Source organism: Phaseolus vulgaris, chromosome 7, assembly GCF_051622355.1.
Source record: "Phaseolus vulgaris cultivar YP4 chromosome 7, ASM5162235v1, whole genome shotgun sequence".
Lineage (NCBI taxonomy): Eukaryota > Viridiplantae > Streptophyta > Magnoliopsida > Fabales > Fabaceae > Phaseolus > Phaseolus vulgaris.
Genome location: NC_143504.1, coordinates 40887122 through 40911589, shown reverse-complemented (window position 1 = coordinate 40911589; position 24468 = coordinate 40887122). Strand labels below are relative to the sequence as shown.

Genomic DNA, 24468 nt, shown 5'->3' with positions numbered 1-24468 from the left:
ATTAAAAACTATATGTGTTTCATTCTGAAAGGTTTATAAAGTCATATTCAAATATAAAAAATATGTTAAACATATAGTTAATGTCCTAAAACCCAAAAAAAATATATACTAATAAGTGATGGAAAAGAAAATATTTATTAGTGAGTCTCAAACTTCAAACTATCCGTATATATTATTCAAAATTCAACTTACCATATTATAACAGAGGTTAATTAACACTTTCCAAGTCACAAATAGTTCATAATATAATACAATAAAAACCTTGAATAAATTATATTTTAAAAAATAAAAATAATAGCTATCTCTATATGAAAAACTTTAAAGAAAACTAGTGCATTTATGTAGAAAAAAAAATATTATTATCTTCACAGTGATAAAAAAAATACAATATTTTGTCAGATATAATTTTTAGTTTTAGATTGTGAATTATTTTTAGTACCAATATCATATATATATATATATATATATATATATATATTTATTGTAAAAATTGGGGGCAAAGTGAAGAATTGAAACAAACACAACCATTATTATTAGTTAAGGGAAAAATCAAAATAGAAAGATTCGTTCTTCAAAATTCATCTCTTAGCACATAGAATTAGAAAATGCATAAAAGCAAAGACAACTCTTATCAAACTTGAAAATAATTATTTATTATAATTTAAATCATATAAAAATGTACATTTATTTGAAGTCATAGTTTTAGACTTGTTTGGTAATGTTAGATTAAAACAAAAAAGGGGTTATTATTCACTGTCGAATTAATGGACTGTGGGCCACTATTTTATTTTCTTTATTAGAATAGTTTTTTTCCCATGATATATTTATAAATCGAGTATAATTGTATTTTCAAATTATGAAAATGAACATATTTTAAAATAATGACGGAAATGGATGAAGATTTGTTGTAAAGATAATTTTATTTAATAAATATATATTCTAAAGTATAATTTTGATTTTTAATAAGAAAATCAACTGAAATCGTACTTACTAATATGATTTCCGTTTTCTTAACATTATTAAACTCAAATTATATTTCTTTTCACATGGTTTCCGTTTCAATTTAATAATAATAGTAAATAAAAATATTATTATTATAATAAAATTACTCGTAATAATTATATAAATAGTATTTTTATATCATTTAACTTTACAAAAATAATAATAAATTTAAATTATTTATACAAGTACAATTTTTTTTAAATCGTCTTTAAAAATAGACTTTTCCATATTTATTGTTCTCGTCGGTTGACTCGAACGGCATTTGTCTCCTCCTTGAGTCGAACTTCCTTGGGTAGAAGGATGATGCACTTGTAAAGACAAGAGTGTTCCTTTACGGCCGTTTACACTCCGACGCTCAAGTCAGTAAAGGCTAAAGAAACAATAATGTGTGTAAAGCAGTTTCAGTCTTAGAAATGGCGTACATTGTTAGGGTTCTTACCACCGTATTTATAGGTTGTATCTAGAGTTACTTATGTGATGCTCACACGTCTCTTAGTGGGCTTAGGGTTCCTGTGAGAATGTCCTTGCGCCACTATCACACAATCTTAGCATAATCTGGCGCATAAGACTTCCATTTTCTAGAGTGCATAGACCTAACAGCATAACCATCAAGGTACATACTCACGTACCAACGCTGCGGCCTCATCTGTTTTGTGGGAGCCCTAAGTATTCACGTGTCATGCATGCAGTCTTTTCTTGGAAACCCTAACCCTAACCCTAACGGGCCTTAGTGCCTCCAAGGAACACTTGCTTGTGTTGTACCCGAATGTACCATACACACCCCATGCATGATCCTCTCATGACTTAGGTCTTTTTGGTATCTGGGTGTTAACTCATGTTAATTCATACTATTTGTGGGGCCCAGCTTACGTGGCCCACTATTGCTATCAGTCCACCGATGTCCGATGTCTTTCTCTTAGGCCGATGACCGAGGTCTGGCGTGTACATTTATTATATTTTAAATTTATCTTTTTGGATGATTTTAAAAAGGTTACACCATTTTGTTTAAAAAAATGTCATTTGAATTCATGGTGAAGTATCTTACATTATAATTTTGTATATATTTTTTAAACAATAAAAATTATTAAACCAAATTAAAAAAAAATAATTAAAATTCAATAAAAAAAAAACTAATCTTTTGTAACACTTCAAAGTACGATAAAAAAATTATGATCATTCAGATACTACTCCTCATGCGCCTCCATCCGTGCTATGTACATAATATAATCATCATAATTCATAAAACAAATACTAATATTTATTATATATACATCTCAATTAATAGATTACAACTATTCAATCTTCTTTAAATATCAACTTACAACATCAATATAAATCACATATGAATCTATATATCAAGAATATTCAATAAGCGAAAATATCAATCAATATCGGAAGACTCGTGGTGAGAAATCCAAAGAAGATTCTCAACGAACTGGAACTCTCACTGCCTTAACTAAGTGGTTAAGTGTGAAGGTTCACCTCTATAGGGCAAAGGGAAAAACACAAATATATGGTGTGGATGATGCAATGGTGAGAAAATAAAGAACAAATGAAGCAAAGAATGAATGAAGATGATCGAATGGTAAAGACATAAGAATATGAAGATGATATGGAAGTTGGTGCAAAAAAGGGGCAAAGGGAATAAAAGGAAAAGGATGAAGAGATAGAGAAAGCTTATTATGAGTTTGGAGATGATGTCACACCACTTGGAGGGTGGGAGGCTCCAAGATAAGTGGTGGAGCCGCCACTTGAAGTGCATTGCACGCGAGACAAGACCCAGATAAGTGGAGTACTCAAACTCACAAAAACAATCATGCAAAGTTTCTTTACTTAATTCCATTTCAATGTGTATACATGAGGCAAGACACTCTATTTATAGGGAGGGATTCCTTGGTGGGCAAGATGGGTGAAGGGTAAGAATGGAAGGGGAGAGGGGCGGCCTAGGGTTGTTGACCATGGTCAAAACGCCCCTTAGACATAGCTTCTAGAAGTTAGATTAAAAACCCTAATTCTATGTGCCTTGTCTTGAAAGAGTGGGCTTGGTACAAGCTCATTTCATTAAGTACACTCTCATTTATGTTGTGAACTTACTCTAGCCTATTATTCTATTTGGACCCCAAAAGTGAGCCCAATTTATTTACATAAATTCTCTTGTGGAAAGACAAGAAGGAATAACTTCTGACATTTTGGTTTATATCAGATTCTTCTTCTGTTGATGCTCTCTCGAAGTTTGGTGGGGTCTGACTTTGTATACTAAGATGATTAACATTTTTGTGACGTGTTTAATGTGTCCTTAGTCATCTGTTGTTTGTTGTGGTTTGTATCAACTCGTATTAAGTATAATCGACCAAAGACTAATATTTGATCTAATATTTAATACTTTTAATTTACAAGCTAACATAAAAGCATGGTAAGATCATCACAATTCAAATTGTGTATCTATATATGACCATGATATGTAAGAACTCTTACCTTAATTTCTCACTATATAATATCTTAGTTTATGCGAAATTTAAAATCTATGGTCTTTTTCTCAATCCAGTATTTTGATTTAAATTAAAAATAAAAAACAAATCTAGTTATTATATTCAAAATAATATTATACATTTATATTTAATAATAACTATTAAATAAACATATATGAATATATTTTTTAGAGTTGTTTCATGATTTAATTACTATATTATAAGTATAACATATTTATATTTATTAAAATATGATAATAAATTTATATTATAAAATAAAATTGTGTAATTTATTTATAAATATGAAAGAAAGTTAAAAGTATATAGAATTATAAAAAGTTAACCACATGTTTCTTTCTTTTATAATCTTTTCCTATAAAATATTGAATAGTTTTTAAACAATTATGTTAACAGTATTAGTTTATGTTATTTACTAATAATAGTTTTTGTTATGTAATAATTGTTTTTGTTATGGGCCTATTTGGGTTCTTCTCATTGTACCCTTTCTTTCTCCTTTGATTTGGATCCAATTATGTAAGGCCTGGATATCTTAGCAATAGTTTTCTTTTTAACCTCTTTTATCTTGTAATCAAACAGAATGCAATAGAATTGTGATTTTACTTTTCTCATCCCGTTTGTGCCTTTCTCAATTTTGTTTCTCTGGCGCTTCATGCTTCTCTGACACAAATTGCTTTACCGTCATCCAGCATCATCAATGCATCAATCTCGTTTGATTACTTAAAAGTGGCTACTGTATTATGGTATCAGAGTGTGCAACAGAGCTCTTCTTTTGAAGAGTTCTGGTGCGCACTCTGAATCTTATCCCTTTTCTTTTAAATCTCTTATGTTCTTGAAATTAATCTTACGTTTCTTCCTTTCTTTTCCAATCATGGCCGAAGAATGAGCAACGCAACAGGTTTCCTCTTGTCAACCAAATCAACAAGCTAGCTACCTCTACCTACACCCTAACAAAAATCCAGTCGCACCATTGGTTTCTCCGGTGCTAGACTCCACCAACTATCACTCTTGGAGTAGGTCAGTGATCACGACCCTGAGTGTGAAGAACAAGGTGGAATTCATCCTAGTTGTGCTTCCCTGTCCAGATGAGAATCATCCAATCCAACACACGTTGCTGGGAAGATATGCAATAATATGGTGGCATCGTGGTTAGTCCATTCTACATCCACTCCTATTAGAAAAAGTATTATTGGGATGGACGTCGCTTTGGATAAATGGAATGATTTTATAATTAGGTTTTCGTAAGGGGATTTATCTAGAATTTCTTACCTTCAATTGGAAGTAGCTTCTTTAAAACAAGGGGATTTATCTGTTACTAAATTTTTCACTAAACTCAAAATTGTTTGGGATGAATTGGAAAGTTTTAGGCCCAATCCTATATGTGTTTGCACAACCAAATGTTTGTGTTCCGTTTTCTCTATTATTAATAAAAGAAAGTGTGAAGATCAAGCTATGCAGTTCTTGCATGGACTGAATGATCGGTATCATAATATAAGATCCCATGTTCTCCTTATGGAACTCATACCTCCCATGACCAAGATTTTTTTTTCTCTTGTGGCTCAAAAAGAGCGCCAATTAGCTAGCAATTTTCTGATCACTAATGTAAATAATGTCAATTCCAATCGGATTATCCATGTTATTTTCTCTTTTTGTGGTAAAAATGGTCATACCGAAAATACTTGTTTCTGCAAAATTGGTTTTCCTAATCAAGAAAACAAAGTTTATAAATTTGGCAGTAACAGCAACAAGAAACTATGTACCAACTATAATAGGACAGGTCATACTGTTGATACCTGTTACAAGAAGCATGGTTACCCCCTGGGTATAAGTTTCATAAAACCATTGCTACTAATGTTGTGATGTCTAATGATGTTTTTTTTAGCATGCCAAGAAAGAATGGGAAAATGATGATTTTCGCCTCACTATGCAGTAGTATCAGACCATGTTTGACATTCTCAAGCAAAATGCTATTGAAGCCATTGTCAGCCAAGCACTAGGGAATCAAGTGGGATCCTTCACTGTGAATTCCAACACAAAGTTGTTGAACAGTCTCCAACTGGTAATGTTTACACTTTAAATAATTTACAAAATGCTAAAAATTATTGGCTTATATACTTAGGGGCCACTGATCATGTATGCATGTCTTTATCCGAATTTACATTTTATAAAAGCTTTAAACCTATTCAAATCATCCTGCCAATTGGCCATCATGTTTTTTCAATATTTTCTGGAACCATTGTCTTCAATAGCAAACTGCACCTTACTGATGTTCTATATGTTCCTCAATTTTCTTTTAACTCCATTTCTGCTTCGAAACTCAATCTCACTCTCAATTGCAGTTTAATCTTTTCTTCTACCCATTGTTTGATACAGGACAATCAAACCAAATAGAGGATTGGTTTAGTTGATGCTAAAAAGGTGGTCTATACATTTTTTAATCCTTTAGTTTTAGAAATAATATTGCTTCTCATATTGTTCCTTTTTTCAATTGTGTTGTTAAAACCATGGACCTGTGGCATTATAGAATGGGCCACCTTTCTGAAGAAAAAATAAATGTTATGAGAATTCAATACCCTTACATTTCTGCTAAAAAATCGAATGTATGTGATACTTGCCACCGTGCAAAACAGAAGAAACTTTCTTTTGCTTTAAGTGAATATGCCACTATTAAAAGTTTTGAATTACTTCACATGGACATTTGGGGACCATGTTCTATCATTTCTATGCGCAGTTTTAGATATTTTCTGACTATTGTTGATAACTTCTCTCGCTATACTTGGGTTATTCTCTTGCATACTAAATCTGAAGTTCGTAATCACATTCTTAAATTCATTGCTTATGCTGAAAATCAATTTCAAACTATTGTTCAAATTTTTAGAACTGATAATGGTGCTGAATTTGCTATGAAATGCCTTTTCTCATCTAAAGGCATTATTCATCAAACTACTTGTGTTGAAACTCCTGAACAAAATGGCATAGTTGAAAGAAAACACCAACACCTTTTGAATGTAACCCGTGCCTTGCTTTTTCAAGCTAACTTGCCCCCTCTATTTTGGGATTTTGTTGTATAACATGTTGCCTTCCTCATTAATTGCATTCTCACTCCCCTTTTACACAACACTTCACCCTATAAAAAAACTTAAGGGAAAGCTTTTTTATATCTCTTGTTTACGTGTTTTTGGATGCTTGTGTTGTTGAAGATGGATGAAGCCTCTTCTCTACCTAGTGTTGTGTGTGTTTTGATGTAGAAAATAGCTAGTTTGTTGTAAAGTTTGTAATAGGTTTAGATGATCTTGTATGTAGGCTTGTATTTGTGTAAGGTTGCCTTTTGCTACATGATCTATCCTAGATGCCTAACCAAGCCTAGATCAAGCACATGATGTGGTTAAATGGTTTTTGAAAAGCTTTTAAAAGTGCTCTTAAAAGATTTAAATCAGTACAAAAATAAATCTGTTTTATGGAGAAAGAATCGATTTATTTCTTCTCTGTTAAAAGGCTTTTCTAAAATTCTGTTAGAGCACCACAGGTAAAGCTTAGTTCGTTATTTCAGTTAAGCTGAGCTGGCCTGTTTGTTATCTTTTAATCTGTTTCTGTGTGAAAGAACATGTTTATTCTTTGGTCAGCTGAAAGATTTTTCACAAGTTAGTTAGGGCACCAAAGGTACAACTCAGACAGTTATTTCAGTTAGCTGAGTTGGCAGTTTTCACAAAATAAATCTGTTAAGTTCAAAAATGAATCTATTGTTTTCATAACTGCTTTTCAACTGTTTTTTGAAAAGAGGTTAGAAACTGTTTTCTATATAAAGAAAAGTTTCTCTCACATGAAAAGGTGCTGAGCAATTACGTTTTTGACAGAGATCAAACATTTTCCATGTGAGAAGAAGGATTGAAAGATTTTTGAAAGGTTTTCCAAAGAGATTTTCAAGTGTGCTTGTTCTAGGAAACCTTTGATCTTGGTGAAGGTGTTGGTGCAGTTCTGCAGCAAATTGAACTACTGGTTTTGAGTTCTTGCATCTTCTTTTCAGGTGTAATCTTTCCTTTATTCTGGTTTGTAAAGGTGTAAGTATTAGTCACTCCTTGATAGGGTTTCTTGGAGTGCAAGGTGTGCTGAAATAGGGTTTTTCAGCATTGATTGTGTTGTTCTTGTAGTGTTCAAGAACTTATGTGTTTGTAAGTAATTGGTACTGTTTTTAGTGGATTCCACCTTGGGGTAAGGTGAGACTGGACGTAGCTCTGTATGAGTGAACCAGTATAAAAACTTGTGTGCCTTTTCTTCTCATCCCTGCACTCATTTCTGGTTTTGCTTAATTTTGTCAAGAACTAAATCTGTTCTTTTGAAATTGAATCTGTTAATTCTGGGTTTAAGTAAAAACTGTTCTTCCTGATTTGTTAAAGTTCTCTAATCACAAACAAGACAGTTGTATATGATAGTTTAAGTGATCTGTGAACAAACAGTCTAATCATTAAAATCTGAGAAAGAATCATTCTCCTTAAAACCTTGTGTTGAGTAAATTTGTTTGATTTCTAAGCATAGCGGTATCCTTCATCCTCATAATATTCAGCTAATCTGATTCTGGTATAATTCTCTGTTGATCACAATTTTATATTGAACAAATTCAAATTGTGCTAGACTGCTCTGAAGAATCAATCTGTTTCATGTAAAAACAATCTGTTCTTTTTGCCTCTGGTATACTGAAAATTGTGTGTTCTTGCGAAAATTTTATAAGCTCAATTCACCCCTCCCCTCTTGAACTTAGACACTAATAGACCCAACATGTGTTACTCCAATACTCTTACTACTCATATAAAGAAACTTGATACACGTTCTATTTACAATATTTTTCTTAGTTTTCAACCCAACACTTAGGGTTGTCGTTTTCTAAATCTCATTAACCATACCATTGAAGTATCAAGACACATTGTTTTTCATGAAAATAATTTTCCATATAAACTGAACACTGATCACCAAAAGAATCACAACGGTTTATCTCTACCCCTTCCCACTAACTATGACTAAAGCTGTGATTTCTCTTTTGATCTCGCTCCTCTTGAGACTTCAAATCCTCATCTTCCTGAAGTTGTTCTGGATACACATCTGAGACGCTCCTTACGCCCATGACGGCCTCCTACATACCTAGAAGACTTTCACACTAAGTTACCCCTCACAAGCAATGTAAGTACTAAATATCCTCTTTCTAATTTCATTTCATACCACTCTTTATCACCCATCTTTAAACACATTATTTCTTCTATTTCATCTCACATGGAACCACGTAATTACACTGAGGCCTCCAAGCATAGTTGTTGGCAGCAAGTCATGAAAGATGAACTAGATGCTCTAACCACCAACAACACATGGATCATAACCTTCCTACCCCCTGATAAAACTGCCATTGGCTGCCGTTGGATTTATAAGATCAAACATAGGTATGATGGGACCATAGATAGATATAAATCTCGTTTAGTAGCATAAGGTTATACCTAATTAGAAGGCCTTGATTTTCTAGATACATTTTCCCCTGTTGCCAAATTAACCACTCTTTGGCTGCTCCTAACGCTTACTGCAGCTAATAACTGGACTCTCACTGAACTCGACGTCAACAATGTTTTCTTACATGGTGAATTAATTGAAGAAGTTTATATGAAACCACCTCCTAGCCTTGTTATTCCCCACTCCAACAGTGTTTGTAGACTTTAAAGGTCTCTCTATGGGCTTCGCCAAGCTGGAAGACAATGGTATGCAAAATTATCATCCTTCTAAATTTCAAATAAATACATTATTTCTACTGCATACCACTCCTTATTTTTAAAACATTCTGGTTCTAATACAACTGCTTTACTTGTCTATGTGGATGATATTGTGTTGACTGGCAATGACAAAGTTGAGAAATGCATTAAGCACGAATATCTTAGCTGAAATACAACTTGAGGTTTGCCACATTCCACGCTCAAGGAATGGCCTTAACTGGTCAGCCTTGGCTTCTTCATTCACTGATTGGAGGGCTTCTCCACGATTTGTTGTATGGTCATCTCTTCGCTCCTAGTGCGTGCGGGTCTCATGTTCGTGGTTTCTGGAAGCCCCCCTTGACTATCTGCAATTTGAGGGCTGGAACTAGGTTGGAAACTGCAACTGGAACTGAAAAATTTGTGTGGTGGGACTGATGTTTTATATCGAGCCCCACGGTGGGCGCCAAATGTTCCGGCCGGTTGACCTGGGTCGTCTTTATGAGTGGCTTGTCCTCACGAGCTAGAGCACCTTCGTTCTGTCTTGTCTATGAGTACCTGAAAAAGAAGAACAAAGGGGCGCCCTCGCGGCCGTTTGCACTCCGACGATCAAGTCAGCTAGCGAGAAACACCAAAGTGACTAGAGACTGTATGATTGTCTCAATGACTGAAACTGTGTGGCTAAACTGTGTTGCCCTAATTGCCTTGTGCTCACAGCTGGGTGCGCCGTCAAGAACAACTAGGGTCTAGTGTTCTGTGTAATTATGAAAGCGTACCTTACTAGGGCTCTTCGTGCCCTTTATATAGGTGAAAACTAGGGTTTACCTCTGCGTTGCTTGCTATTATCTAGGGTTCCTTGGAGAAGGTCCTTGCGCCGCTATCTTTAGGATCTTAGCGTATCCGGCCCATGGACTTCCCTTATCTGGAGTGCAATGTATAACCTTATGGCCACTTGGGCTCTAACTTGAGCGTTGTATCTCTCGCGCCATCATACTCCGTGGGTGCCCTAACTAATCATGCGCCATGCATGCAGCCTTCCCTGGATATCTTTAATGAGCACGTGGGCATTGCCACGTGCCCCTTTGACTCGATCATTTATTCTATGCGGAGGGTCCCACAGTGCCGCCACCCAATTTTAGAGCGATGTCTTACTTTGGGGCGATGTCTTACTCCGCGACGTCTTACTTCTGCGCGATGATCCATCTTGGCGGTGACACATCTCGACGATAACCGATTATTTATACTGCAGAACGCCGCTTCTACATACGGCGACTACGTTGACTTCTTGACCACCTACCTTTCTCTTGTCCACGTCATCACACTCGATGACCTGGTCGGTACACCTACCAACATATAATTTAATATTTAATGAATTCAATTTTTTATTAAAATAAAATCAATCAAACTTAACTTCAGTTTGATTCTTGAATTCGATTTGATCCGTCTTTGTGCAAAAAGTTGAATATAAATATATATTTGATTTGACTTTGAAAATTTTGGGGGCGGCTGTAAAATAAACCCAACGAGTACACCAAAACCTCCCCTATTTGCCTTTTTTTTTCCTAAATAAGGATAATAAAGAGTTTAAATTTAAAACTTTACAAAATTATATAATGATTATATAAAGTAGTTTTGAGCATCAATAAAAAGTAATTATGACAATAAATTTTCAGTAATTTGTATAAAATTAATAAATTTACCATACATGATAATTTATTATTAAGTGATAATATAAAAATTATTTTATACACTCAATATATTATCAGTTTTTTTAATTAAATTTCTCACTACTAAATTAATATTAGTGTCTTTGTCTACCCACTTTCATTTTTTTAAGCTCATGCTCTAATTTTTCAAAAAAAAAATATAAACATCATTAGAAAATATATAGTAATTTTTATTTTTATATTATTTTTTAAAATTGGAACAAGAAAAAAAAGGGTTGAGCTTTGGTTTTTGATTTGTTTATTTTTCATTTCTTATAGTTAGCTGATAAAAGTTAAAAAGAAAGAGAATGAAAAGTTAATGTTGATTATTATTATTATTATTATTATTATTATTATTATTATTATTATTATTATTAAAAGAATATATTCTTACAAATGCTACAATTATCAGTTTAAAATAATAATAATAATAATAAGTACATATATTTATTAATTTGTGACGTGAGCCATTACGACACACCCCTAGAATTTTTTCAGGATATTATGATGATAATAATAATGTTTTAACTAAGAATGAAGCCTTATGTAAGTCTCCTACTACTACACGGATTCCAGTAGATTTAAAAAATTTAATACTTTTTTAATTAGAAATTAATAATTTATTTTATTTTTGAAAGTTATGAAGGCCATGGATGAGGCATATAAATAGGATAGTGTTGGATTTGGAAAAAATAAGGTAAGATGGGAGAGGTGAAGCTTCATGGATTTTGGTACAGTCCCTTTACTTTGAGGGTGGTATGGACCTTGAAGTTAAAGGATATAGCATATGAAAATATAGAGGAAGATCGCTACAACAAGAGTGTTAAACTTCTTGAATACAACCCAGTCTACAAGAAAACTCCAGTGCTAGTTCATAATGGAAAACCTTTATGTGAGTCCATGCTTATTGTTGAATACATAGATCAGATCTGGCCACATAACTCACTTCTTCCTGCTGATCCCTACCACAGAGCTTTGGCACGCTTTTGGGTTAATTATACTGATGATCTGGTACTTCTTTCATTCTGTACTATAAATTTCTACTTTTTCATCTTATTGGTATTCTTAAATTTAGCAATAATTAACACGTGTATCGGATCAACTTTTGAAGGTTTCTGCAGTTGTGCCATTCTTCCGTAGCAATACTGATGAAGAACGAGAAAAGAGTGTAGAGAATGTAAGGAAGCATCTCGCGGTTGTTGAGAATCAGTGTTTTGATGATCAGAAGAAAATATTTGGAGGCGACATTCTCAACATTGTGGACATAGCTTTTGGGTCCATCTTTAAATTTTTTGAGGTTGTAGAAGATATAATTCAAGTGAAGGTCCTTGAAGATGAGAAATTCCCTCACCTGTGTTCATGGTATAATAATTTCAAGAATGTTCCCATTATTAAAGATAACCTCCCAGACCATGACAAAATGGCAGCTTTTGTTAAGGCTATTAGAGAAAAGATCTTGGCATCTTCCTAAGAAAGTGATCTTTGAAACAAAAAATGTAACATCTTATGTAATTTGACACTTTGGGATATAAAAAGAAATAAACAATGTGAATGTTGTTGGAGTGGTTAATAAAGGACTGGCATGTCAGTCACCCCTATCAAGTATGAAATGCTTTGTATCTGAAAAATTATTATAATGTTATCTGATAGTTGTGAAAACAATAGTTAAAAATAATTGTATTTGCTTTAATACATTAAATCGAACTTCAATTTATTTAATACGTATTTTTTATACACAAACCTTTACTTATTGATATACTCATTTAATTATTCCATAAAACAATTATTTTTAATAATTGATTATTATCTTTTGTACTTAAATAATTAATTGTTTTATTAAGACGTATTCATATAAGTTTTTATTTCCAAGTTACAATAAATATAATAAAATATATTCTATAATTGACTAAAACATAAAATGGCATTAGTTTATACAATAACGTATTAATACCAAAGTAGTAAATTCAACTCGATATGAATCTTATATATTTCTCGTTTATTATTCTTATATTAATGTAGGATAATAGATATTTTAAATTTAATCTTATAAAAGATCAAATAAGCACTAAAAAAATTTATATCATATAATCGAAAGTATAAAAGAATATTTAGATTCATAAAGTATATATATATATATATATATATATATAAACATGAAAATGCAGCGAAATCTCTATGTTAATTTTATGACATTTATTAATCAAATCACTCCATTTTTTTTACGGAACCTTGCTTCCTTTCTCCTCAGAAGTAGAGAGAAGAAAATTGTTTCTTGATTTAATATATTTAAAGTATTTATTCTTGAAATTGGTATGCTTTAAAAACTAGAAGAGATATAATATTATTTTATTAAAAAATTAAAAATAACATAATTATGCATTTTAAAACTCGAAAGAAGTGCGTGTAATTAAGGATAATTTCTAATCAAAATATACAGCACTGATTCTTTTGAAGACAGATGGGTTTCACTAACTCTAACCTTTCCACTAACACACATTGATTTACATTTAATCAGAAAATCTTATTCTCAACACAATATGCCACATTATATATACTATACCATCTTAACTGAATGAATTTTAATAGAATTGGATTATCAGTCTTTAAACAAATTTAATTTTTAGCTCTTAAAGAAAAATAAATATCCCTAAAGAGAACTATAGACACTAACCTAACTTTTTTATATTCAAGAATTATTATCTAGATATTTTAATTCGAATTTTCAGAAAATTTATCATTCTAGTTTAATATCTTGAAGAAATTAGTAAATTTGAAATTAATTACGAGATTAATAATATATTTATGACTTTAATACAAAACTAAAACACATAATTGTGTTTACGATCCACAATTTCGGTAATAAAACAAGTCTTTTTTAAAAAGAAAACTTCAGTAAAAAACAAACTAAATTTCAGTAAAAAAAATAAAAATAGTATTTACAATATACAACTTCAGTAAAATATAAAAACATATATAAAATAAAATCTTATATACAAAACTTACCTAATCTCTTAATTAACATTAAATTTTCCTCATTCTGATAAATTTCTTAAAGACAATATTAAATTTTCACTGTGCTCATATCATACTAGGAATCTAGGACAAAAGGGTGGGTTCAGTGTTATAAACCAGAGTCATAATACAATTTTCATCATATTTTCAAACTGCTTCTCGTCATTGTTTTGTTTTAAAGTACAACAATATTATTCATTCGGTGGTATTTAGGCTTAATAGTAATTTTTATTCTTATATTTAATGAAATCCATGATTTTGGCTTCTAAATTCTCCTTAGAATCTTAGTTACTATATTTCTACAAAATTCATAATTTTAGTTCCCAAATTTATTTTCTGCAATTCTAGTCCTTAAACTTTTTATGTATCCATAATTTTAACTTTTTATTTTAAAAAGCATTTTCTTGTGCAACTATACAAATATTTTTTCATGTGTATCAAACTTATATCACCTTGTTTTTTAGTAAATTATTATCTTCGTAACATTTAACAAATAGACCTGGGATCAATAGATTTATTTTAAATTGTACTCAAAATTGAATGAAAAAAAAGGCTTGATATATCAACTGAAGAGAAATGGTAATCAGAATAACTACAAGTCTAGTTCAGTTATTGGACCAAAATTAGTCAGATAGATATTTTAAATTAAAAAATGAAAAAAAAATATAAAATATAAAGAAATTAAGAAATTAAATTGTAATAAAATCAAAAACTAAAATTACAAAATTAAAATGCAAAAACCAAAATTGTGTAAAAAATAAGCACCAAAATTACAAATTTTAAAACATATAGGAACTAAAATTATAACTAAGTATGACATTTATGACTTCATCTTTACTCAATGAATTACAGCAGGTTATTTATCTCCTCTTTCACTCTCTTTTCCTTCCTCTTATCTGCTCTTGTCACCTCTTCACCCATAAATAGAACTTATATCTATCACTTCTCTTCTCAATATAAGAAAGTTAGGGAGGGGACAAAAAAGAAAACCTCATTTTCAAGTGAAGACATTGTTATGGGACATAAGTAACATTGCCCTCACCTAGACAGAATTTGTACTAGAATGCTACATCATGCCAAATCACTATCATACAAGATAAAAAAGATCAGGAGAAGGAACTAAATTTTACTGAACATTTCTTTACAATAAAACATGCATCAATAAATAATCAACCTCAAGAATCATTCTGCATAGAAGATGAACATACCTCGCCGCTCCCTGTCAATTCCTCGAAGTGAGTAATTACGTTTTCAAGTTGTGAAAACTGAGTCAAATATTTTATATGTTGTTCAGCAGTATCAAAATGATTAAGCTGCCACTGGGAAAGACCATCGCCAATAATCTTTAAACCGCTTTTCAGCAATTCCACTCCTCTGTTAATTCCATCAGGAACTTTCCTTTTTTTATTTGATTGGTTCTTGCAATCAACTTCCATGTTATCACATCTCTCTTTCTCTTCAGAAATGGCTGAAACCTTTTGGACCGTCTGTTTCAACACAAGACCTTCTCTACCTAGCAGCTCAAGCTGTTCAAGGTTTGGTGCAACTGTAAGAAGAGCTTTTTCCTTTTTAAGAAATTTTCCAAACTCAACCATAAATGTTTCCTGATTTGATTCTAGTCCTGAAGCTATATCATATGAAAGTGCTGCATCCTGTGGAACAAATCTCCATAGCTTATTGCACGTAGTCTTAGAAGCAAAATATCCAAATGCGGTAATTGCCAAGTGAATAAGTGCCCAGTGCTGCTCTTTCAAGAGCAAATGATATAATTCCCACACAGCGCAGCTCTTTGCATCATCATCACTTTCTGAAATTTCCATGTGTACAAGTCCTGCAAGGAATTGAGCCAACTGTGGTTTGCATTTGTTCAAATGGGCTCCAGGCTCAGACAAAAAGATATTTTGAATCTCCATGATGGCTTGTTCAATATCATTTGAGGTATACAGTCGTTCCAAATATGAGATTATCCCTAGAGTTTCACGGAAAAGCTGGAGATAACGGTTCTTAATTACTTCGTCTACAGTGCTTTTGTAATAAGAAGAAATTGCAACCAAAAATTTCAAGGCCCTTGCATCAATATCCGATACTCTGTTTTGGCTGCACGGAAATGGGAATACCAATCTTAAAGCTGACACCAATAATATTCAGGTTCAATGAAAGAATAAAGTGAATTAGGTTGAAATGAAGCAAAATCGTGTCCATCAGTAAAACATTCAGATCAGATTGAAACAGGCATGTGATTGTGAGAGGTCAAACCCAAATCTGACTTTCGCTTGCAAGATATAATTAGTTTGACATAAAGAAAGACTAAATTATACAGAACTAATAAAATCCTTGTGTTCATGTCCCCATGTGTTGTACGCGGACTATACAAGTAACCATGATAGAGATAAAAAACAAATTATACAAGTATGCATTCTATATTTTTAATGAAGTTTATACTTTATCTATTTCATTGGGACTTATCATAATCCAAAAATGGATGGAATGTAACAGAACCCAGAATACTTACAGTGATGGCAAAGAAGCAGAAAGAATAAAAACTGGAACACCAAACAAACCAGAGGAGTATGCTACCATTGATGCTTCATCAAAGTTGTCTATGAAGTCTAAATAATCAGACTTAATTCTTTGAATGGAAGAGTTTCTCAACTCATCTGCCAGTAAATCAAGTGGAAAACCTTCCATGAACAGAGCCAAACAAATAATTGGTGACAACTGTGACTTCCCATTACCGACAAGAGATATGTACACTTCGTTAACTATTGATTGTGCACCGTAGGTTAAAAGCATGCATATGGATCTTGCCAACTTTCTGAAGGAAGAATGAGGCAAGAAAACTGAATCTGGGGATGCCAACAGCTTAAGTAATGAGCTTAGTTTGCCAAGGATGTTGTTTGCCATTTGTGTTTCAGCATGTCGCAGCATAAAGCCCCAACATTCCATCACAATCTCCGAGCATAGAAAGTGAGGATGAAAGAAGTTCTCTAGTAAGAAAGACTCCAACTCCTCCCAAGCTGTACTTGAAAAGATCACAATCATGAAGGTTTTGAATGCTAGCAAGATGGAAGTAAAAATAGGCTGTGACACCAGTTCTGCTGTTTTCCCAGAGCCATAAAATAAAGGAAATTGCAAAACAAGTATGTGAGAATAGACATCTTCCTCCACTAAAATATCCAAAAACCAATTGAGCTTTCGAGTTATTGCTATTTGCACATCACCATCAAGCCCAGGAGAATATCTGAGAATGTTAATAAACAATACGACCCGACCAAGTATTAGTATTTTTGCTCTGCTCATACTTTCACAGCTATTGCAAAAGATATCATTAACCCATTCAAGGTTACAATCACTTAAGGTTGGACAATCAAGGACAGAGTGAGAATCCCCTTTATTCATGAACAACCATTCTAGCACCTCAAGCTTCTCTTCCAATTTCAGTTTATAAGAATTTAGCAAAGACAATAGCAGACCCAGGGTTGTTTCTTCCAGTAGTTCGGTTATTATCACAGATGCACATTTCAGAAGATTTTCATTACTTACAAAAAGCCAAAAACATGTGATCTTGAGAACACACAGTGTAATTTCCCTGTAAACGGTATACGCCTGATGAGGATACATAGAACATATTTTAAGAGTATTTATTAGATAAAATTTCACTGGCACAATGATTCTTTTAACTTCAATTACAGTAATGGATTCATTCAGTGATGAAGACCAAGCCTGGGCAGCACATTTCAGAGGCTCCGTTATCAACCCAAGCAAAGTTAACACAATATTTGCTACGTTAACTTCCGTAAAATGCCCAACACCAATTTGAAGCAAAGAAACAACACCTTTCCAGGAGACATTAAGAATATTGACAGAATTGCCACCATCATTTGCAGCAAAAACACCAATCTGAGACAGCTTTTCTATTGCACATTTTGTTATGCTGATAACATGATCAACAGTGATAGGTTTGTTAAGCCCCAACCCATTTTCATCACTTTCCTCCCAGTTTACTAATTCAGAACGTGCCTTGCAAAACTTTACCACAGCATCAAGGACTGTGTGTGCAACCTTCAATACTTCTGACCCAAATGATTGAATGTTCTGCTTAGGAGCACTAAAAGATCTATGCTTAGGAACAGATACAAAATTTTGCATGGTAAAATATGAATACAAAAAATATCATCTCTGCATCATTAGTTTTTGCTACCACTGGACTTTACTACCCAACTTTCACTATCATAAAACATTTATAGAAATCGTATATTTAACCACTCAACGACTTCATTCAAACTTATAACATTTCAAGGATATCAATAATAGGCATGCCATTGACAAAAGACTGGTAAATTATTGAGTTCAGTTTTGATCTACAGTCAGAGAAGTTTTTTATGTACCACTCATCATTGTATTGACTTTTTAAGCAGTAAAGTCACACTCCTTTATTAATGTAGAAATGCGTGATTAAGTAGTAAGGTTAAAAGAAAATAATAACTGACAATAGCACAAAATTAAATCCCACATTATTTAGTTACAAAAAATATCATATAAAATGTCCCCACATTGTCTACTTTTGTTTACTGAGAGAAACATATTACCTTAGCATGAGATATAGAATCTTTCGTCAGATCTAATACTTCTAAAATGAAGATTTCTACAGTGTCCATCAATTCCTTGTCACCAAAATCAGTGAATTTCAACAAAGTTGAAAATGTTGATGCAGAAAACCTTAGGATCTCCACAAGAAGCTGCAAACACGACATAAAAATAACTAAGTAGAAAATTATGTAACTAAAAATTATCAAAATGAATATTTCAAGGCTGAAAACCATGCAATTCGTCCAAGAGCTTTTACACAAGTCAAAAAGACTTGTGCATGTGCTTAAGAGCAATCACAATCTCATTTACCACAAATATATAAAAGATTCCACATAAGAAAAGAAGCAGTCGATACTTTGGATTGTTCTGTTTATATTTTAAGGCTTCAGAAAAATGAAAAAGTGTTTAATTCTGTGAACTGTGCTATGTCTCTTGACTATAGCTGAGCATTGCATCATCATCATAATAATAATAATAGCAACAACAGCAATAATAACAGAGGTTCAGCAAAAGCTTTTATCAGCAACAAAAATCATTTTGGATGTGTTTGTTTTCCACTAGCTTTGGACTTCTGCTATGTCTTGCACTTTTATGGTGCTTTATGAGGTCCTCTATTTCCTACTTTTTACTTTAAAATTAAAAGTTCAATCAATGCCATAAGTAACTGTCAGTAAAAAAGCATTTAAACAGGAAAACACATCAGATATGTTCATTGTACCGTACGGATAGGTCGGATAATTGACCGACTCAATGTCAGATAAAATTGATTATTTAACTCAGATTAAATACTGAATATGCTATGCTGAGGTGTTCGATTAAGTCGGCATATAAGCCAAATCAAATACCATTTTATTAATATCTCATCCCAAAGAGCAGGCCGAGGAAAGATATTAGGATAACCCGTTCCACGAAAGCCTTATTAATATGGGTGTCTTCAGTATTGGATAGATGTTGTCAACGTGGAGTGAGAGAGGACGAGGTAAACAATATTGGAGAACAATGCGGCAACAAATCTACAACGACCCAACAAAGTAGGAATGGAGATTACTCACGAAGTCCCTAACATTATAAAAGAGGGAGGATACATGCTGGAAGGGGGGCGAAAGAAAAAAGGGAGGAAGAGAGAGAGAGATTAGAAGAAAGAGAGTTACAAAAATTTCTTAATGTTTGGTCATACGAAATATTGAAAGATATAGAGAGAAAATTATCGAAACCTTTCAATTTGTAGTTCGGCAAGAACATTTGGTGTCCACCGTGGGATAGGTAAAATTGGTCCTGCCAACCACAAAGATACGAGGGACACCAACTTTCATACGGAATGGATGACGTTCATCAGCAGGCACGGGGAAAAGGCGTGATGCCCACTCTCCACCAAATTATGGAGACAATGCAAGCCCTCCAGCACGACAATGAAGTGAAAAGGCAAGCCCAAGAATTTCGACAAGAGCGGGACCGACTGCAGAAGGAGGCCTGAGCTAGTCGAGACGAATCCCCGGCTAACTAAACAAGCTCCAAGAAGAAGTAGACCGTTCCACAAGGATGATGGAGGATGCAGTGCGGATGAATGAAGAACTGCACAAGGCGAATGAGAAGTTACTAAGGACCATGCACAGGCAAGTGAGAAGGAATGTCTGAGCTTGTTCTCCCGACATATTGACCGAAAGAGTCACAAGACTCATCTTTACAAACCGGTTCATCGGGTTCACAAGCGACTACCCTAATCAAGTTCTCGTCAATTTTACTTAAGCTACACAACTCACGAAGATTTCTAAGTTTTTCAAAAGAGGTATATACAAAGGTTTCCTTGAGCAAATCCTTTTTGTCCCAAGGGTAAGCAAAGCAATAATAAATTATTCAAACAAGCCAACACGCAAACAAATTATACAAACAAAATAAGATGAACGAAAGCTACAAAGGGAAGCCTACAAAGTGAATCAGACACAGCGAAACAAGAGAAACACAGGTACCTCAACGGAACAGTAAAATCACCACTGAACAAAGTGCATAAAGGACAAAAAATAGTGGAAACATACCTAGAATACGATGGTTAGTAGGGAATTCGCAGCGGAGGAAGGAAAAGGAAGGCAACAGAAACTCAGTGAAGAAGTGAGCATGAAAGGGGAAGCAAGAAGGTAGAAGGAGTTTTGAAACGGTAGTCAAAGCAGTCAATCTAAAACCCATTAGATGCCCGACATGTGTAAAGCAATGACCATAACCAATGGCCCCAATAGGACTAGCATCTTGAGACACATGTGACAGGGCATTTATGTATGATAGCCTAGGAAACCAAGTCTTGTCAAAACAAGAAATGAAAGAGACACATATAAATCGTGTTTACACATATGGGTCTCTCTTATGTAAATATGCATAAATCTCTTTGTCGAGCTCGACTCGGCTAGAGGCTAGGGGGTTGTGTACCGTCCGAATAGGTTGGATAATTGACCGACTCAATGTCGGATAAAATTGATTATTTAACTCGAATTAAATACCAAATATGCTATGCTGAGGTGTCCGATTAATTCGGCATATAAGCTAAATTAAATACCATTTTATTAATATCTCATCCTAAGGTGCAGGCTGAGGAAAGATATTAGGATAACCGGTTCCACGAAAGCCTTAATAATAGGGGTGTCTTCAGTAAGAGATAGATGTTGTCGACATGGAGTGTGAGAGAGGAGGAGGTAAACAATACTAGAAAACAATGTGACGAAGAATCTGCAACGACCCCACCAAAGTAGGAATGGAGATTACTCATGAAGTCTCGAACATTATAAAAGAGGGAGGACACATGCTATAAGGGGGACGGAAGAAAAAAGGGAGGAAGAGAGAGAGATCAAAAGAGAGTTACAAAAAATTCTTAATGTTTGGTCAAACGAATTATTGGAAGATATAGAGAGAAAATTATCAAAACCTTTCAATTTGTAGTTCGGCAAGAGAACTCATGTTTCCATCCTTTCGGACTTCTGCTAATGATTTGCATTCATATGTTGTTAGGAGTCCCATGTTCAATAATATAAGCTACTTGATAATTGACTAATCTTTTGAATTGGCTCTTCTTTTGTGCTTAAATCCTTACATATGTTTTGTGATTTGATTGCGCTTAAGGAGGTCTTTTGTCCCTTGCTTATTCAAACATTGATGCCATAACTAAGTTAAGAGTAGCAACAATGTGTAGTTCTTCACCTTATCATCAAAGTCAAAGCATTTCATTGTCTCCAAGGTTATCATTAATCATAAGTTGAGTAACTTTGAGTATTAGTAATTAATTTGTCTTATTCGAGGATCAACGAGATTTCATTGGCACATCAACTAATTAGGATAAAATTAAGTGCTTCACTTAAATTTTGTATAAAACAATGTTGAGGTATTGGCCTATTGGGAAACTTTGCTCCATTGTTGTTTTCTTTTTTTCACCTCAGTTATGTGTCCTTTTGAGTTCTAGCATTAACTCAAAATTAATAGACATAACTAGTTACATTAGGCTAGGTTTCACAAATCATAGCGTGTAGGCATCATAACATAACTATGTTTCCTAATTGTCAGTTGCAAGTCAATCAATGGTTCATGGTTACTAATCAACACTTGTAAGCTCACTTCTCAATATTTCATCAATAATGGCAACCAGTGAGTAGTAATTGAACATTGAGACTATTCAGTTTTTTCACTTGCTGCTTTTCTGTTGTCCTTCACTGTCCAATGTTAATTCAGATACATAACCCTCTTTGACGGCATTGCTATATCACATTGTCAAAATAAATCATACAAAAATAAGATAACAAGAGAAACATAATACAAGTATTATCTCTTCTTTCCCTGCATAGACCAATTATATTTCTCCAGCAATGGCATCTCTTAAATGTCTATTTTACTGGTCTTTGGGACATAAAAATACATTTCAAGAGTTACTTTTACTCCTAGTACAGGAGAGAACAATTCCAAAACTACAAATCAAGAACTAAATATAAAATGATCATGAGAAACTGCTAAAAATACATATAACCAACAAAGTATGAAGCTTTCTTTTTCCTTTTGTGAAGTAAAAAACTTATTCAAGGATTATTTGAGAGTTCAATCTATGGCGTAGAACTCCTACCTGGTAGAATGCAGAGTTATGTTCATCTTCCTGAGATTCTTCTATTGAAAGGAGGCTCATCTTTAGATGCTTGCCACACCAGACACTGGCCTAATAGTGAGATTAGGTTATAATAAAAGAGATAAAGAAAAATTTAAGAGATGTGGAAGTGGAAGTGCTATAGGATATATAAAGGATAAAGAGAAAGTAAAAACATGAGATAAGTGAAGAGATACCTTGACTCCAAGAGTGAGCATTTGTGGTAGGCAACCGGATAGGTTAAATTCTATATGGCGCAAAGCCACTTGTATGATACTTCTATTTAGCACGCACTGGGTCACATCCAGACATGTGAAATTCTCCCAAAAAGTCAAGCTAGCAGTTAAGGTGGGAACAAGAATGCATGCAATCCATAGAGTTCCGAAATAGCATATAAGTACAATAATAGATGAAGTCATGAAGTTTCACCAATATGCCATTAGGCCAAATGCATTAGGTTTGAACCCCTTAAGCAAGATCTTGGATTTAGTCTTGTGGATAAAAAATTCATGACAGAAAAGAAAAAATCAACTAAAAATAACCAATCAGGCTCATAGGCCAGGATTTAGTCATAAATGATGATCATCAATACTTTGTAACAATACCATATTAACTAAAAGAAAAACAAAATTCGGGAAGTTTCAGTAACAGGTAACAGATTTCTTTCTTATTCTTTGTTTTTAAATCTGAGGTCTATATATTGCTTGAATTCACATGAATCGTATAATTTCAAACATGAACACTAACAAAGCGATAAAAAAATCTAACAAGGCATCTAACTATAAGGATGTTACAAGTGATTGACTAGAAATCTCTAACGGAGTTAGCAGTAGTGAGTTTTAAATAAACAGAAATATCGATAATGTGATTGTGAAGAAAGCAAAGAAGGATACTACAATGCAGTTAACGACGGAAGCATAGTCGGAGTCGGACACGTTCTTCAATTCTATGCGTCCAAGATCGTTAAACAACTGAACGCGATCCTCAACAATCTGTGCATAAAACCCTAAAATCTGAGACCACAGTAACAGAGTGTAGTATACAAGTAGAAACAAAGATGATGATAAGAAGAAGAAGCTTGCCTCGGAGGATTTAATGGCTGCGAGTATTCTCTGAATATCTTCCGCCATTTTACACACACTCTCTCACTTCTCTATTATCTGTTCTCTGTTCTCTGTTCTCTGTTCTCTTCTCTTTTTCCGTTTTTCATATATCCATTTTCGATTGTGTTTTCTAGCTTCCTTTTTCCCGCCAATGCCACACTAATGCGAGCGATTTTTTTTTTTCTTTTCCGGTTTTCCACTCCTGTCCTTGGGGTTATTTTTCTTTTCTCTTCGTTTTTTATTTATTTTAGGTTTAATTATAATTTTGATTTGTATAACACATAAAATTAATAATTTTGTTTCTTGAAAAAAATGAAATTTTAATAAAACCTTAATTTTTTTTATAGAAATTGTTTACATAAATTTAATTCTTATTTTTATAAAAGTATTGGATCAATTTATATTTTGATTAAAATTACATTTTAATTAAATATTTATGTATAATTATATTATTCAGAATACATATTAAATAGACACTAAAATTATGTATTTTAAAAAAATAATTGTATAACTAATATTTTTAAATGTACTTATGGTAGAAACTAAAATTTCTTTTTAATTTTTTTGTTTAAATTATATGTTATTAATAAAATTGTTATCTCGTTAACTTGTAGTCATATTTTAATTATTAAAGTCGTTATATTATATACTTCTTTAAGAAAAATTCTGCAGAAATGTATATATAATTTGGATAGATTGTTAAGATACGCCATTTATATCATAAATACAATTATA

The 24468-nt window shown here is 33.1% G+C and overlaps 2 protein-coding genes across 9 annotated transcripts; one reads left to right on the top strand and one right to left on the bottom strand.

Annotated features, from left to right (window-relative positions):
- The first annotated feature begins 11498 nt into the window (after positions 1-11498).
- Positions 11499-12576, top strand: LOC137828414 (putative glutathione S-transferase). The gene is made up of 2 exons (XM_068634981.2): positions 11499-11928; positions 12029-12576. The coding sequence occupies exons 1-2, from the start codon at positions 11620-11622 to the stop codon at positions 12386-12388; spliced, it is 669 nt and encodes a 222-aa protein (XP_068491082.1). The 5' UTR covers positions 11499-11619; the 3' UTR covers positions 12389-12576.
- Positions 12577-14600: 2024 nt separating this feature from the next.
- On the bottom strand, positions 14601-23863 carry LOC137828464 (holliday junction resolvase). Of its 8 annotated transcripts, none has more exons than XM_068635057.2 (7): positions 23713-23863; positions 23524-23622; positions 22828-22966; positions 22613-22702; positions 18519-18668; positions 16442-18024; positions 14601-16026 (listed from the first exon to the last, which is right to left on the bottom strand). In XM_068635057.2, the coding sequence occupies exons 2-7, from the start codon at positions 23547-23549 to the stop codon at positions 15105-15107; spliced, it is 2910 nt and encodes a 969-aa protein (XP_068491158.1). In that variant the 5' UTR covers positions 23550-23622; positions 23713-23863; the 3' UTR covers positions 14601-15104. The 8 variants fall into 8 exon arrangements, with proteins under 8 accessions (XP_068491158.1, XP_068491156.1, XP_068491157.1 ...); XM_068635055.2 differs by having other exon boundaries at positions 22828-22962; positions 23713-23852; XM_068635056.2 differs by having other exon boundaries at positions 22828-22950; positions 23713-23852.
- Positions 23864-24468: the final 605 nt, after the last annotated feature.